This window comes from Schistocerca gregaria, chromosome 6, assembly GCF_023897955.1.
Source record: "Schistocerca gregaria isolate iqSchGreg1 chromosome 6, iqSchGreg1.2, whole genome shotgun sequence".
Lineage (NCBI taxonomy): Eukaryota > Metazoa > Arthropoda > Insecta > Orthoptera > Acrididae > Schistocerca > Schistocerca gregaria.
In genome coordinates this window covers 143,799,545-143,813,282 of record NC_064925.1, presented here as the reverse complement: position 1 = coordinate 143,813,282, position 13,738 = coordinate 143,799,545, and the positions used below count along the sequence as shown (strand labels likewise).

Below are 13,738 nucleotides of genomic sequence, written 5' to 3'. Positions count from 1 at the left end.
ATTACTATAGTTGCATTTTTAATTACTGAGGAAACTGAAGAGACGAATATCCTTTATTTCCTTTAAAGGCAGTTTTTGAAATAAAAGAGTTATGTAGTATTTTGAAGAAAGGAATTTAACCCACTTGAACCTGAACCTTCTACTCACTTACACCGTATCAAATTTACAATTATTGCTAAGCTTACTGATAAGTTCCTTAGAAACCGCTATTATGTGAGTATGTGTTTCGCGACGGGTAGATGGATATTACCTCCACCTTCCCCGATTCATCTTTTTTTTCACAATGTCAGACAAGTACATTCTTAAGAGTTTCGCAGTTGCTTTCTATACATTAGGCATTGATATGCTCCGAAACTGTTTTGCACGTTTATTTCTACTACCCTGTTGAGCACATAGTATAGCGAAGCTCATAAACAAAATAAAGGCATATGTTACGAAGACGAAAAAAGGTGTTGTATTCGAAGAGAAAACGACAAGTTCAAAAGATGCGACTGTAGATGTTCTTGGTGTCCTGTGCGATATCTGGATAGTATGAGGTACTTGCCGCTAAAAATTGTTAGTATTTTCGTTTAGCCATTGACCGTAAAGCCACGTACACTGTACTTCTATCATGGCTTATGAGATCACCGAGTGGTCTCTGTTGGGAGCGTCTGCTATTGAAGTCGTGGAGGACTATGTTACGCGGGCTGGTGTGGGCGTGCGGTACTGGTCGCCTCAGTCTGGAACCGCACGACCGCTACGGGCGCAGGTTCGAATCCTGCCTCGGGCATGCATTTGTGTGATATCATTAGGTCAGTAAGGTTTAAGTAGTTCTAAGTTATAGGGGACGGATGACCACCGATCTGAAGTGCCATAGTGCTCAGAGCCATTTGAACCATTTTCTGACTATGTTACGTGAGATACTGACGTTCGTGAAATACAACAATCTGCTTTCTCATAAATTTAGTTCATCTATTTTCTGGGCAATTTTCCCGTGTGTTTCAGGAACATTGTGTCTACAGCATTAGATGAAAAAAGATGATATGGACGCTAAGCCCGAAATCTGAAACCAATGTATTGGCTACGAATGGGGAAAACTTCCAAGCCTGAAGTGTCAGTTAATGTGATCGCATAAAGTGCATTCACTATGTCTGTAAATAGGTGTAAAATTGCTTCGGAAATACGAATGTGTTGGAAACTGCCTTTGACGATATAACTTCTTATTGCGATCTACATTACGGACCCAAACACTATCGACGGTGAATGGTCTGTAACAACTGAATTAAAAAGACAATCCCTCCATTCCCGATCAGAGAAGCGAAAGCACCAACAATATGCATTGGCAGGAAACGACCTGCGACGTTGCCTACAAACAGTCTGAGGCTTGCTAACGAAGAAAGCGATTTGCTCGTAGCAAATTTTCTTCTTGCCTTGCCGGTGAAGACTCTTGTTGCGCACGGTAAGCATCAAATACTTCTTGTTTCAATGTCTCCCTAAGCTGACGATAGCATTTTTCACTTTTGCATCTCAGATACAAGCGACATCAGTCCGACATCGATGGCGCACGATACGCAGTTCTGCATATCCTTCTGTAGATCGCATGTAGTTAATTTCAATGCAATTCTCAGGAAATAGCTACTACGTAGGCGTACATAGATCAGTGCAAATTTTACTATTACTGACTTACCTCTTAAAATAGTATTCGGTGACAATTCAGTGCAATGTTATGGTTCTGCGTGGAGTAAGATTCATAGGGCACACCACGCATTCCCGTCACATGTCTCAGCTTACGACGCAATGGATGTATAGTGACATCAGTTAGCAAGAATTTAGCTCTGGACTAAAAAATGGAGTAAAAAGATGTGGTAGCAGAGTCGAAGTTGATCCTCACGTTCCCTCTCGCATCACTGCGATCACGTCAATCGTTTAGCGCACTGCGTTAGTGGCATTCTATACCCTCTTCGGGTACGCTTTGAAAAAACATAGTCACGCTTTGTGGCAGCAGAGGCAGGTGGTGACAGAGTGATTTGTTTATTTCCGACTGCGCATGCTTAAGAGAATATCTTGAGCTATTACTACTTTGAAGTGTGGTTAATAAGTTTAAACAGCTGCGACCACATCTCATGAAGAAGGGCGATTTCAGGGTTCTGTTGACGACAAGAGCCTCCTTTATGGGCGCATTTGGAAGTTTTATTTCCACCGGGCTTTCGTTTCCGAGGTATAACTATATAACTTTGCACAAGTACATTACATTTGATACCTTAGTTTCCCTAGTATTTCTATATGCTACGTAGGTATGTTTTTTCGTTTACCTTAATCATTGCGTCACAACTTTTTATTTACTTCAAACCCTAGTTTCCCCATTTTGGTATGAGATAAGCTGCATCACTATAAACATTCCTACTGTATCACATCAAATTCGAATAATACAGGAATAAAATGAAATTGTGGTTTAGGACAATCGTATAAGTGGGGCAGTACCTATGGCCGTGACTTATTATACTTGCACTACTTCTTTAAAACAGTTAACCAGTGTTTTTACCTCTGTATTGTACTTGAATTTTGGGCAAATTAAAAAACAGGAATAGAAGAATGTATCTCAAAGGGCTACATGGTTATTGCAGCTTCTAAATATTTAATAGAAAAGTAATACCAATGTACTAGTAGTTTTGAAAAGTAAGCTGTTTATTTTTCAAAATCAGAAAGAACTTTTGTTTTTTATGCTGATTTGATAACATCAAAAACTAGTTTTGTGGTCATGAAGTGAACTCGATAAAAGGAAGAAACCATCGAAGTGAAATAAAACGTTACCCAATTCACAGGAAGGATATAACATTAGTGTTTCATTTGTGTGTAGGTCTCCGACGAAGCGAGATTCTTCGGTACAAGTGACAACAGAAATACCCAAGGTACTACATGTCTTATTTCCCTTTAAATTTCTTTTAAACCTAGCTGTCTGATGTCGGTACTTGCTCTCTTAAATTAATTTTTCCCAACAAGAGGGGAAAATAAGCTATACCGTTTTGAAAGTTCATGTTATTGTACAAGTAGACTCCCACAAAACTAGTCATGGTAAGTCTGCTTTCAAGAGTCTCACTCGATCGGCCTCACTTCTGAACAGTGCTTACCATCGGTCACCAATGTTTAGCACTGTCTCAGTCTGCGCCGCAGTGCTTCTAATTCTCTGCATCTATCAGCAAAATAAGGATGTTTGTTCATTCCTTGTCACCAGAGACCTAGTGCAAGAAATTATTTGTTTGCACTCAGACGGTCTTGTTGTGAGACGAGTTGTACATTTAGTAGAGATGGTGGCAGACTATGATTTGTTACGCTGTCTGCACGTTACGCACGTAGCTACTGAGTAATTGGACAGGCGACGCGCTGACTGCGCAGCGGTAAAAAGTGTTAAAATTTTCGTTTCAATAGTTCCCCAAAACTTTTATATTTTGTTTAAAGGGACAGTGTCTCTCAACTAATAAAAATTACTGACGATCGAAGACCCTAGCATCAGGCACTGATAGGAAACGACGTGTGTCGTTGCCAAGAAATAGTGTGAGGCTTGATAAAGAAGAAACCCTTTTGCTCGTAGCAAATTTCTCCTTGTATTACCAGTGAAGTCTCTACTGGTGCGAGGTAAACATCAACATTTCTCGTATGTCTACTTAAACTGTCGACATTGTATTCATCGTCAGATATGAAGTATAATACAGGCGACCTGATGACGTCAGTCCTAAAATGGTAACACGACACGAAATTATAATGACGCTTCTTCAGAACGCATGTAGATAATTTACGATATAATTCTGAAGAAACAGGTACAAGGCAGGAGTATATGGATCAGAGAAAATTCAACTATTGCGTACCTACTATTTAAAATAGTACTGAGTGATAATTCCCGGCGCGAGTTGCGACTTGCGATACGCTTTTGATTTAGCTACGCCAGTCAACATGATTTGAGCCGTTCACTAAGCAAAGGAGTAAAGAGATGCGGTAGCTAAGATGAAATCAGTCCCGTTACCCTCTCTCACGTAGATGCGAACTCGTGTATCGTAAGATGTACGAACTTGTACTAAACTGTATTGGTCGCTTTCCAGATTTTGTTCGGAGACACGATATGAAAATTCAATCCGTGCTTTGTGGTAGCAGAGGCAGTTGTTGAGGTAGTATTCCATTCCTTCCTAGATGCGCATGTTTAAAAGAATATCATGATGTTGTAATGACATTACAGAGTGTAGATAATCTTCAATTCTCAGGACCCAGCATGTAGGACGATTCCTCTGTTCACGTGATCAAGAGAGACTCCTTTACCGTCGTAGATGGGAGCTGTATTCCGTCAGGATGCAGTCTGTGGGATATAGCTTTGTAAAGTTTGCTGAAGTATATTACATTTCCCTCCATATTTTTCTCAATATATATGTACGTTAAGCACGTATGCCACTTCGTATCTCTTCATTATCACGTCTTTGCCTTTTATCCATTTTAGCAAGAATTTGCACATTTTTTTCTCACCAGGTGTCATCTTCGATGTGAACATTTGCATCTTATCATGTGGTAAAATTATAATAGTTATAAGTAGAATAAATGAAAACTTAATTTAGGGACAACAATATACGGTACCCAGTACAACAAACCTGTATCGGTGCACTAAAATTCTCGCAGATAATGCTTCAGTGCCTTTCCTGTGCAGTGTACTAGTATTTTAAGTAATCTAAAGAAAATAATGAATATATCTAACTTTCACTCTTATGGTATTATGGCATCTGTAATTTTTAAGGAGCCTAAGGGAAAATGTAACTCTCACTACCGTAATATTATGGTACCTTAGAAAATAGAAATGAAAACGTACAGCTTGAAACCGCTGTTCAAAGTGAAGCATTTATTTTTTAAATTTTGTATGCGTTTTCGTACATTACTTCGATTCGATGTGTTCAAGAAGTAATTCTTTGTTGATGGCCGGCCATGTTGGCCGAACGGTTCTAGGCGCTACAGTCTGGAACCGCGCTATCGTTACGGTCGCAGGTTCGAATCCTGTCTCTGGCACGGATGTGTGTGATGTCCTTAGGTTAATTAGGTTTAAGTAGTTCTAGCGGACTGATGACCTTAGAAGTTAAGTCCCATAGTACTCAGAGGCGTTTGAACCATTTTTTTGAGTAGAATCGAACTCACTACCCGGAAGGATCTTAAATCCTGTATGATTAGGGCTATGTTACAATAATACGACTGCATCTTCGAAGAAAAATTAAAACTCACGCTTTCATAGTTATTGCTGTTGTTGTTGTGGTCTTCAGTCCTGAGACTAGTTTGATGCAGCTCTCCATGCTACTCTATCGTGTGCAAGCTTCTTCATCTCCGAGTAACTACTGCAACCTGCATCCTTCAGAAACTGTTTAGTGTATTCATGCGTTGATGTCCTTCTACGATTTTTACCCTCCCTGCTTCCCTCAAACACTAAATTGATGATCCCTTGATGCTTCAAAACATGTCCTACCAACCTTTCCCTTCTTCTAGTTAAGTTGTGCCAGAAATTCCTCTTCTACCAATTCTTTTCAGTACCTTCTCATTAGTTACGTGATTAATACATCTAATCCTCAACAACTTCCTTCTGTGGCACCACGTTTCGAAGGCTCCTATTGTCGTCTTATCTAAATTATTTATCGTCCATGTTTCACTTCCATACATGGCTAAGCTCCATACAAACACTTTCAGAAAAGACGCGCTTGTACTTAAATCTATACTCGATGTTAACAACTTTCTCTGCTTCAGAAACGCATTCCTTGCCATCGCCAGTCTACATTGTATCTCTACGTCGACCATCATCAGTTATTTCGCTCCCCAAAGAGCAAGACTCATTTACTACTTTAAGTGTCTCATTCCCAAATCTAAATCCCTCAGCATCACCTGTTTTAATTCCACTACATTCCATTATCCTCTTTTTGCTTTCGTTGATGTTCATCTGCAGTCACAGTAACAATGAAAAATTGTAGTTAACCTTTACGAGTACGCCGAAAAGAAAGGCATATTGTCCCATACAAAGCACAACCCAACTTCTCTAAAGCCAGTTAGCAACTCGTTTTGAACGTCGCGTGTTCCAAGGTTGGACCTGCTAACAGTCCTACAACAACAAAGGTCAAAATTTTTATAACGATTGTGGTGTTGCTCACGCTGCTAAATACTGCATTGTCGGGCAACAACAGTGATATTATGTGGCAGGTGTCATTAGAGCACCGTTAATAAAGTCATTTCAGATAATAATAAGAAAAACTAGGCACTCATCTTTTTGTGTTTTCCACGCTGGTCTCGTATTATCATGGCACAATAATTAAAAATCTAGGTGGTTATGCTTCCAACCTCGGATGCAAAGAGTACTAGGTTTTATTCTGCTACATTCAAAAGTTTTGTAGATGCACTTCTCAAACCATTCTTGGAGATTAAACCTTTCAAAGTTAGCACAATGGTGATGTAAAAAAAAAATAATCAGCACTCCGAACTTAAGTTACACTTCCTTTTAATTGCTTTTATTCCAATATCATGTATCACACAAACCATAACTTCACAACACAAAAAATACTTGAAAACAACTTCCTCACATTTTATAAGCCAACTACAATATGCATCTTCCCAACATGACGTCCAGGACTTGACCTTTACAAGGTCCGACTCTCTAACAGCTCAACAACTAATTAACTATCGCTTACGCGGCCAAACTTCAGTATTACAAGTCCGTCAAATATCATAGTGACAAATGAAAGAATACACATAAGAATAATATCATTGCAATATAAACATATCGATGTATCACAAATGAAATCAAATCTGAATGTTGTCTCAGAAATATGTCAACTACTTTGCAGAAACACAGTAGAATATAGCTGGTATCGAGAGGATCAGGTGAGGTAATTCAAGTACCATTGCAACTTGGATTCACTGGCTTATAGGTTCCAAGGAAATACTATACCAAACCCAACTTTAATTTCAACAATAACGTTGTACTGAAGACATTTATCTCATTGGCTACGTTCATCGTCCCGTGGATTACCTGCGTAGAGTAAGTGGAAATGAATGGTGGATAGCTAGACGCAAAATAATCATTTTTGAAACCGTACATATTCTTGGACGAACCTTGCACTAAAAAAGCGAAAAAGCACATTGTTTTACAACAAATAGAAAAATAAGAAATTAGTAGCTTTGTAGCAACGTCAAAACACAAAGCTGTGTCTATATAAAAATACACTGATTTCTCATCTTCTTACGGGAGGAAACTCAAGCAAAATAATTTTAGTTACTAGATCTCGATTTAATAATAATAATTGAGATCTTGTTGTCTCTTTCGGATGTAAGCGGAATGATAACAACTAAGTTACGTAGAAAGTACCGATACGAGACTGCTATAGTAGTTTGAGTATGGTAACGCCTCACCCCAAATATTGCAGTTTATATCCAAGAACGAATTAAATTTCAAGGGAAAAATACCTCGTAGCAGGAGAAAATACTGAGAAGAACAAAAAGAGCTGCGAGACTCTGTTCTTAGTGTATACCTGGTAGCAAAAAAATACAAATTCCATTATGTAGATTCTAGAATATCCCTATGACATAACACGCCGACCTTCCTCCCTGTATGAGAATGAAGCAACGGATATATGACACCAGACCCATTCGCCTGGTACAAATTCGACGAAATTGGCTGATACCAGGGCTCTAGTCTCTGAAGTCTAGATGAGTTGGTATCCAGAGGCACTTGAAGTAAAAGCTGTATATGTCATGATTGGTAATGTTAAAAGCCTAGACCGACAATTAAAAGTAATATATGAAATGTATACCCTATTGCGAATGATGACAACCATCAGCTATAGAATGACACGACGTCGATGAAAATATGTGCCGAACCAGCATTCGAACTCTGATTTCTCGTTTATCGGGAGTGGTAGCCATACAGTAGGCTATCTGTACACGACTCACGGCCCAACGCAAACTTCCATTTCTCGTCAACCACGCGTCTACGAACTGGATTCGTACATGTATTATTTATATTACCGCACTGGTCAGACGTTGTACTTTGAAAGTCGTATGCCCGGAACCGGCATAGCAATACGATCTTGCAATGCCTGTGCCGTGCACGGATAGCCAAATGGTAAGGAGACCGCTCGTGATACGCGGGAAATCTGGGTTCGAGTCTCGGTCCAGCTCAAATTCTCACTGTCGTCATCTGTTCTACAGCTGATGGTTGTTATCATTCGCAGTTGAAAAAAATACATTTAACATATTTCATAAGAGGTGTAGTCGCCGCCGTGATGCTTCTTGGTCTAAATAACACAGGCACTGCAATATCTTAATTAAAAGTAGAGCTGTCCGTGATGAACAGAGCTTTGCTTGAAGCACGTTCCACTGATGTCTGTGCACTATGGATGTCAACCTCTTTACGCTTACTAAATATATCGTTGAATATCAGAGCAGAGCTTCCAAAAAATTATGTGAATCCCATCATTTACCAAGTTATTTATGTCGCTGAATAACAAAAAGTAATCACAAATTAATCACAACAGCTTCGGAAGTTGTCCTCTTCCAGTATCTCAAATACTCTTGCTTCACTACCGATATCTACGAGTCACGCACCGTTAGACAGTAGGTGACACTGCCCTTTGCGTTTAACAGATGTTTCGGAGCTTGTTCCGGAGTTTGCTGTGCAAGAAAGGAGGACGCTGCCTCTGGGTGTTCCTCAGGCGTAGGCAGCCCTTCTATGAGGATGACGATGGCGAGATGGTCTGCGACCCGGGCATGAACATCGCGACGTCGCATTGGTGCGGTGCCTCGCTCCCTGAAGAGGTACGTCACACCACTAGCGCAACCACAGTCACACTGCAATTACCGTCGTCAATCACACATTACATTAAGATCACGTTTGCTGTAAGACGCAGTCTATTGTCTGTCGTATTCGTATTTTTAAATCTGAAATTAAAATTAAATTCTGAAGTAAATATTTGCTAGAAAGATCTCTCGCATTACACTCTCATACCCGAATATGCCGAAAGTGTGGGCCATAGTACAGTCCCCACACAGCCCCACATCTTAGAGTCCTTAATAAACGGTAAGGCGGACGTCCAGAATAATTGTCATAGAAAGATCACACACGATGATTAAAGGTCTTCACTACGATTTCTTTGAAACAGGTGACTTCTCATCATTATTTCATCAGACAGTCCATGGGAATTACAGAGCTACCTGAATCACATATTTAGAAATGTGTAAGATAGTGGAGCAATTCACTACCAAGGATAACAATGAATCTTGACTGTTTGAATACAGTAACATAAATGCGTAATTAAAATAATTTGAGTATTCATTTGGGATCATGATGATGCATGTATGTGGCAAACAGCTCATAATCATAAACCACAGTGAACTAGGACCAACATGCTCTTAGTAGATAAACTTTCGGAACTTTTTGGTAACATTTTATAAAGACGTTGTGGAACACGTTAAGCCCCACCAAAACTAAAACTAGAACAAATTCTCACTAAACTCGGTACTGAAATTGATGTTCTCAAGACCAAGCTGGTTTGCACTGTAAACGGCAGTCAGCATTTGTTCGAGAGTTTGGAATTTACCTGGATTATCACAGTTATTTACAGATGTTACCAAACTTTCTCTTTTTCAGTGTTCGTTTTTCTTAACGTCCCGTTTCTTTTTCAGGCTCCCACTTGGTATGAGTGTGCTCTTGGAGAAGTATACGAGCACAAATCAACCATCAATCACGGTGCTGACGTAACACATCCGAACTATCGGCACACAGTTGCGAATATAGAAAAGTTAGTGGCAGAAGAAAGGAGTACGTCACGGCTATTGGCGTGCAAGAATCTGTGCTCCATTTATGGTCGAGTTACTCCCACAGTGAAAGGTAATTAATTAAATCTAATGATCTGCATACTTGAAGCTTATTGGAAAAGAAACCTCTGTAGCCAACTATCATATTGACACGAAGTTGATGTTCGTATTTTGTTTGATTGCAGAGTACCTAGGTGAACTGTTTCATCGTCTGTGTGAGGATGAAGATATGCTAGTGCGAAGAATGGCACTGTCCATGTTGCCTGCTATAGCTGAAGACGCTGATGTCCAGTTTTATGCCTCTCATGTAGTACCCATTTTCGAGAAGGTCCTGGAAGATAAGGTACATAAAGACAATTTCTTATCCACTTATGCTCTTTAACTAATACACGTACCAAATCCGTTTTTACAACATTCGTTTATTTTTACAGATTGGTCTTCACTTGGAGGCGGCACAGGCTTTAATCGTTTTATTTAAATCTAAGAAACTATCTGATGATGTATACAGACATCTTCTGCCAGTTCTGTATAAATACGCAGAGGATCCATATTGGCAAGTTCGGTTCTTAATTGCCAACAGCATTAATGATGTAAGTATGTTAAATATGCGATTTTATTAGTGTTGGATACGTACTTATCGTCTATATAATATTTCTTACTGTTACTAAGACACACTCGTAACTGAATTGTTAAGTTACAAATATTCAAATTCAGTTCAGGTGCACCTTCTTAGATACGAAGTGCACGGAGTGAAGTTGTGATAGTTGAAAGAAGGAAGCGTATTTCTTTCCATTTGTGAGCAGGGATATCTGCGTATCTGGAGTAGTTTGTATATGAACTGACATTTTGGCAATGTACCTGATACAGCAGAACATTTTATAATTTTGTTCTCACGTTTTATTTTGTTAGCTCGTAAATAATCCGTTTATCAAATTACGTGGTTATTATAATATTTTTTTTATATAGATTCACAACTCTGTGAATTCACTTATCTTGAAATCAAGCTGCTTCTCACTGATGCTGAAGTTCTCAACGGACCCAGAGACACGAGTGCAATCTGCAGCAGATCGCTGGTATCAAGGATGTTTCAACTTTTTGGCGACATCAAGTGAGGTGTATATGCCCTAAACTTCATATTGGCACACTCTGTGATGTTTCCGAGTTAATGTCACATCAGAGCCTTTATTGCTGGGCCCATTTTACTAAACTACAAGTGAACAATTCTAAATACTTTATTCTGCCCCTTTTCGGCAATAAAATCCATTTTAAAGATCTTCAGAACAATGTTTTATTTTAGAATGTGGCAGCAGTTACCAATCCATGATTGATAACATGTTAGACATAATTCTCCTGTTCAGTTAATTATCTGCACTTTTGAAAAATTATTTTATTACATGTCAATTGCACTGATGCTTTTCCAACACGAATTACATCCACATTTTTCTGCCATTTCATAAACAACGGTTACACAAAAACCAGCCAAGTAACCAAACACACACACACACACACACACACACACACACACACACACACACACACACACAAAGTCTGGCAACTATTAGATATTTCTACCACGGCATAAAAGATAAAAAATGAAAAAATATGGAAGAACTGGCATCACCATTAATACAGCTTCGCCGTCAGCTACTATGGAAGAGTTTCTAAATTATGAATCATGACAGAGAATATACGCAAAAGCTTGTGCGTTGTTGGTATTACATATCACTAATACAAAATATAATGACAAGACAGGAAAGAGCTAAATGCTATAAAATGCAATACCAGGATATGCAACAAGTCCACTAAAGAGACAGCTTACACTACACTCGTTCGTCCTCTGTTAGAATGTTGCTGCGCGGTGTGGGATCCTTACCAGGTGGGATTGACGGAGGACATCGAAAGGGTGCAAAAAAGGGCAGCTCGTTTTGTATTATCGCGTTATAGGGGAGAGAGTGTGGCAGATATGATAAACGAGTTGGGATGGAAGTCATTACAGCATAGACGTTTTTCGTCGCGGCGAGACCTTTTTACGAAATTTCAGTCACCAACTTTCTCTTCCGAATGTGAAAATATTTTGTTGAGCCCAACCTACATAGGTAGGAATGATCATCAAAATAAAATAAGAGAAATCAGAGCTCGAACAGAAAGGTTTAGGTGTTCGTTTTTCCCGCTCGCTGTTTGGGAGTGGAATAGTAGAGAGATAGTATGGTTGTGGTTCGATGAACCCTCTGCCAAGCACTTAAATGTGAATTGCAGAGTAGTCATGTAGATGTAGATGTAGATGATGGTGTTCACATATTGCACGAAAGTAGTATCAAAACAATTAAATTTTTGACAGCCGCTGACGATGTAACTATATAAATATATCTTCCGTGAAACATACTGCAGCTGTGGAGGGCCAAATTATGAAAATATTCTTAGGGTTATACATCATAAGGCACAAAATTCAGACTTCTCGTTACCGCAGACACATCATATGTGTAAAAAACAAACGGTGCCTTGTCTTCATTACAAAGCAATACGAGCATACTTTTCAAAGAGTATGCCAAAGAGTGCGCAAAAATACTTTTACTAATTATTGTGGAAAATCCTCTTTCAGATTGTCATCAAATAACTTCTAGGCAGCCGCCAAGACACAGCAAATAGGGAAGAATGGAAATTCGGCTGCACTCCATGAGCCAAAATTTAATGCATATGTGCAGAACCGAGTAAACACATGTGTTTGAAGCCAAAGGCAAAAGGATACGTTCTGTCCATTTTTATAATTGAGCAAGAACACAGTTGTTTGACGTACTGTAAAAATTAGACATATTTAACGAACAGTAGTAAGAAAATGACGAGCGGTTCCTACAAAGCAGCTCACACTACATGACTGAACCGAGTTTTACGATTTTGTAGCTGTAAATAACAGAACTCACTGAAATGTAATAAACGCTTCATGTGAATGAAGCAAAGCTATGAGTACATCACATCACCTTTTGCTTCAAAAAATTGTATCCTGTATACGCGAATGAAATGACATGATTTCAGTTATCTTACTGGTCTCATACACATACTATTTTCTGGATATGGACTGAAGCGGTGAGTGAAAAGATATGTACCAAGGTCACGGATTGAACTCTTGTTTCCTGATTAACAGGCACGTGCGCAAGCGACTAAGCCGTTGGGCACAGTGATTCGCACAACTTTAAGGTATTCGAATCGAGAAAGGAGGCATGCCAGTGAAATCCGTGCTCTTATGCCAACTGCTGTGTCAAGGTGGCATAGTACGTGGGAGACCTGGGTTCAGTTCCTCTCCTTGGTACAACTTTTTACTCGCCGGTTCAATCTTTATAAATAAAAACAACTTGTCCCGCAATTGCACGTTTGTTTCATAGCCGTATATACGACCACACATTCGATTCTGAAGAAAGTAAATGGGACACATAATTGATTTCTTTCGTATCTTATTGTTTCATATCACGAGCGGAAGTATTAACCAGTTTGGGTAGCCGTACATGCCAATTTATTTATGGTTAATTTCAGACCGCTGTCAACCGTCATTAATGACTGACCATCTACACATGCAAGTAAATAACACCTATGCGTTTGTACTAGGACTGGAATTTTCATTCATGAACGTCATGGAGAGTGTTCCACAACAGATGTTTCTGTTGGAAGTGAAGTTGAAGTATCAGCTCAAAATGTCAAAAAATAAAATTTAAGAAATAAAATGAAATTGCTACAAAGAAGAATCGGGTATTTTTAAGAGAAAGTAGCTTCATGATCATTTGAATCTAAAAGCAGTGGCACTTCATAGCTTGCTAAGTGGACACTGATGTATTTATAAGCTTTGATGGTAAGATTTAATTAAACATTTATCACAACTTGTTTCATTTGCGTTTACTGCGGTAAGCGTTTTCATTTAGTACATTACATTACTTCCAAGAATGTTCATTTC

At 39.1% G+C, this 13,738-nt stretch overlaps 1 protein-coding gene across 1 annotated transcript in view; it reads left to right on the top strand.

The window, feature by feature from the left end:
- LOC126278774 (serine/threonine-protein phosphatase 2A 65 kDa regulatory subunit A alpha isoform-like) overlaps positions 1-8,702 on the top strand; it is a 118,588-nt gene extending 109,886 nt beyond the window's left edge. Inside the window, exon 11 of the mRNA XM_049979051.1 lies at positions 8,629-8,702. Within this exon, the coding sequence (XP_049835008.1) occupies positions 8,629-8,702 (74 nt within the window). The remainder of the gene's footprint in view (positions 1-8,628) is intronic.
- Positions 8,703-13,738: the final 5,036 nt, after the last annotated feature.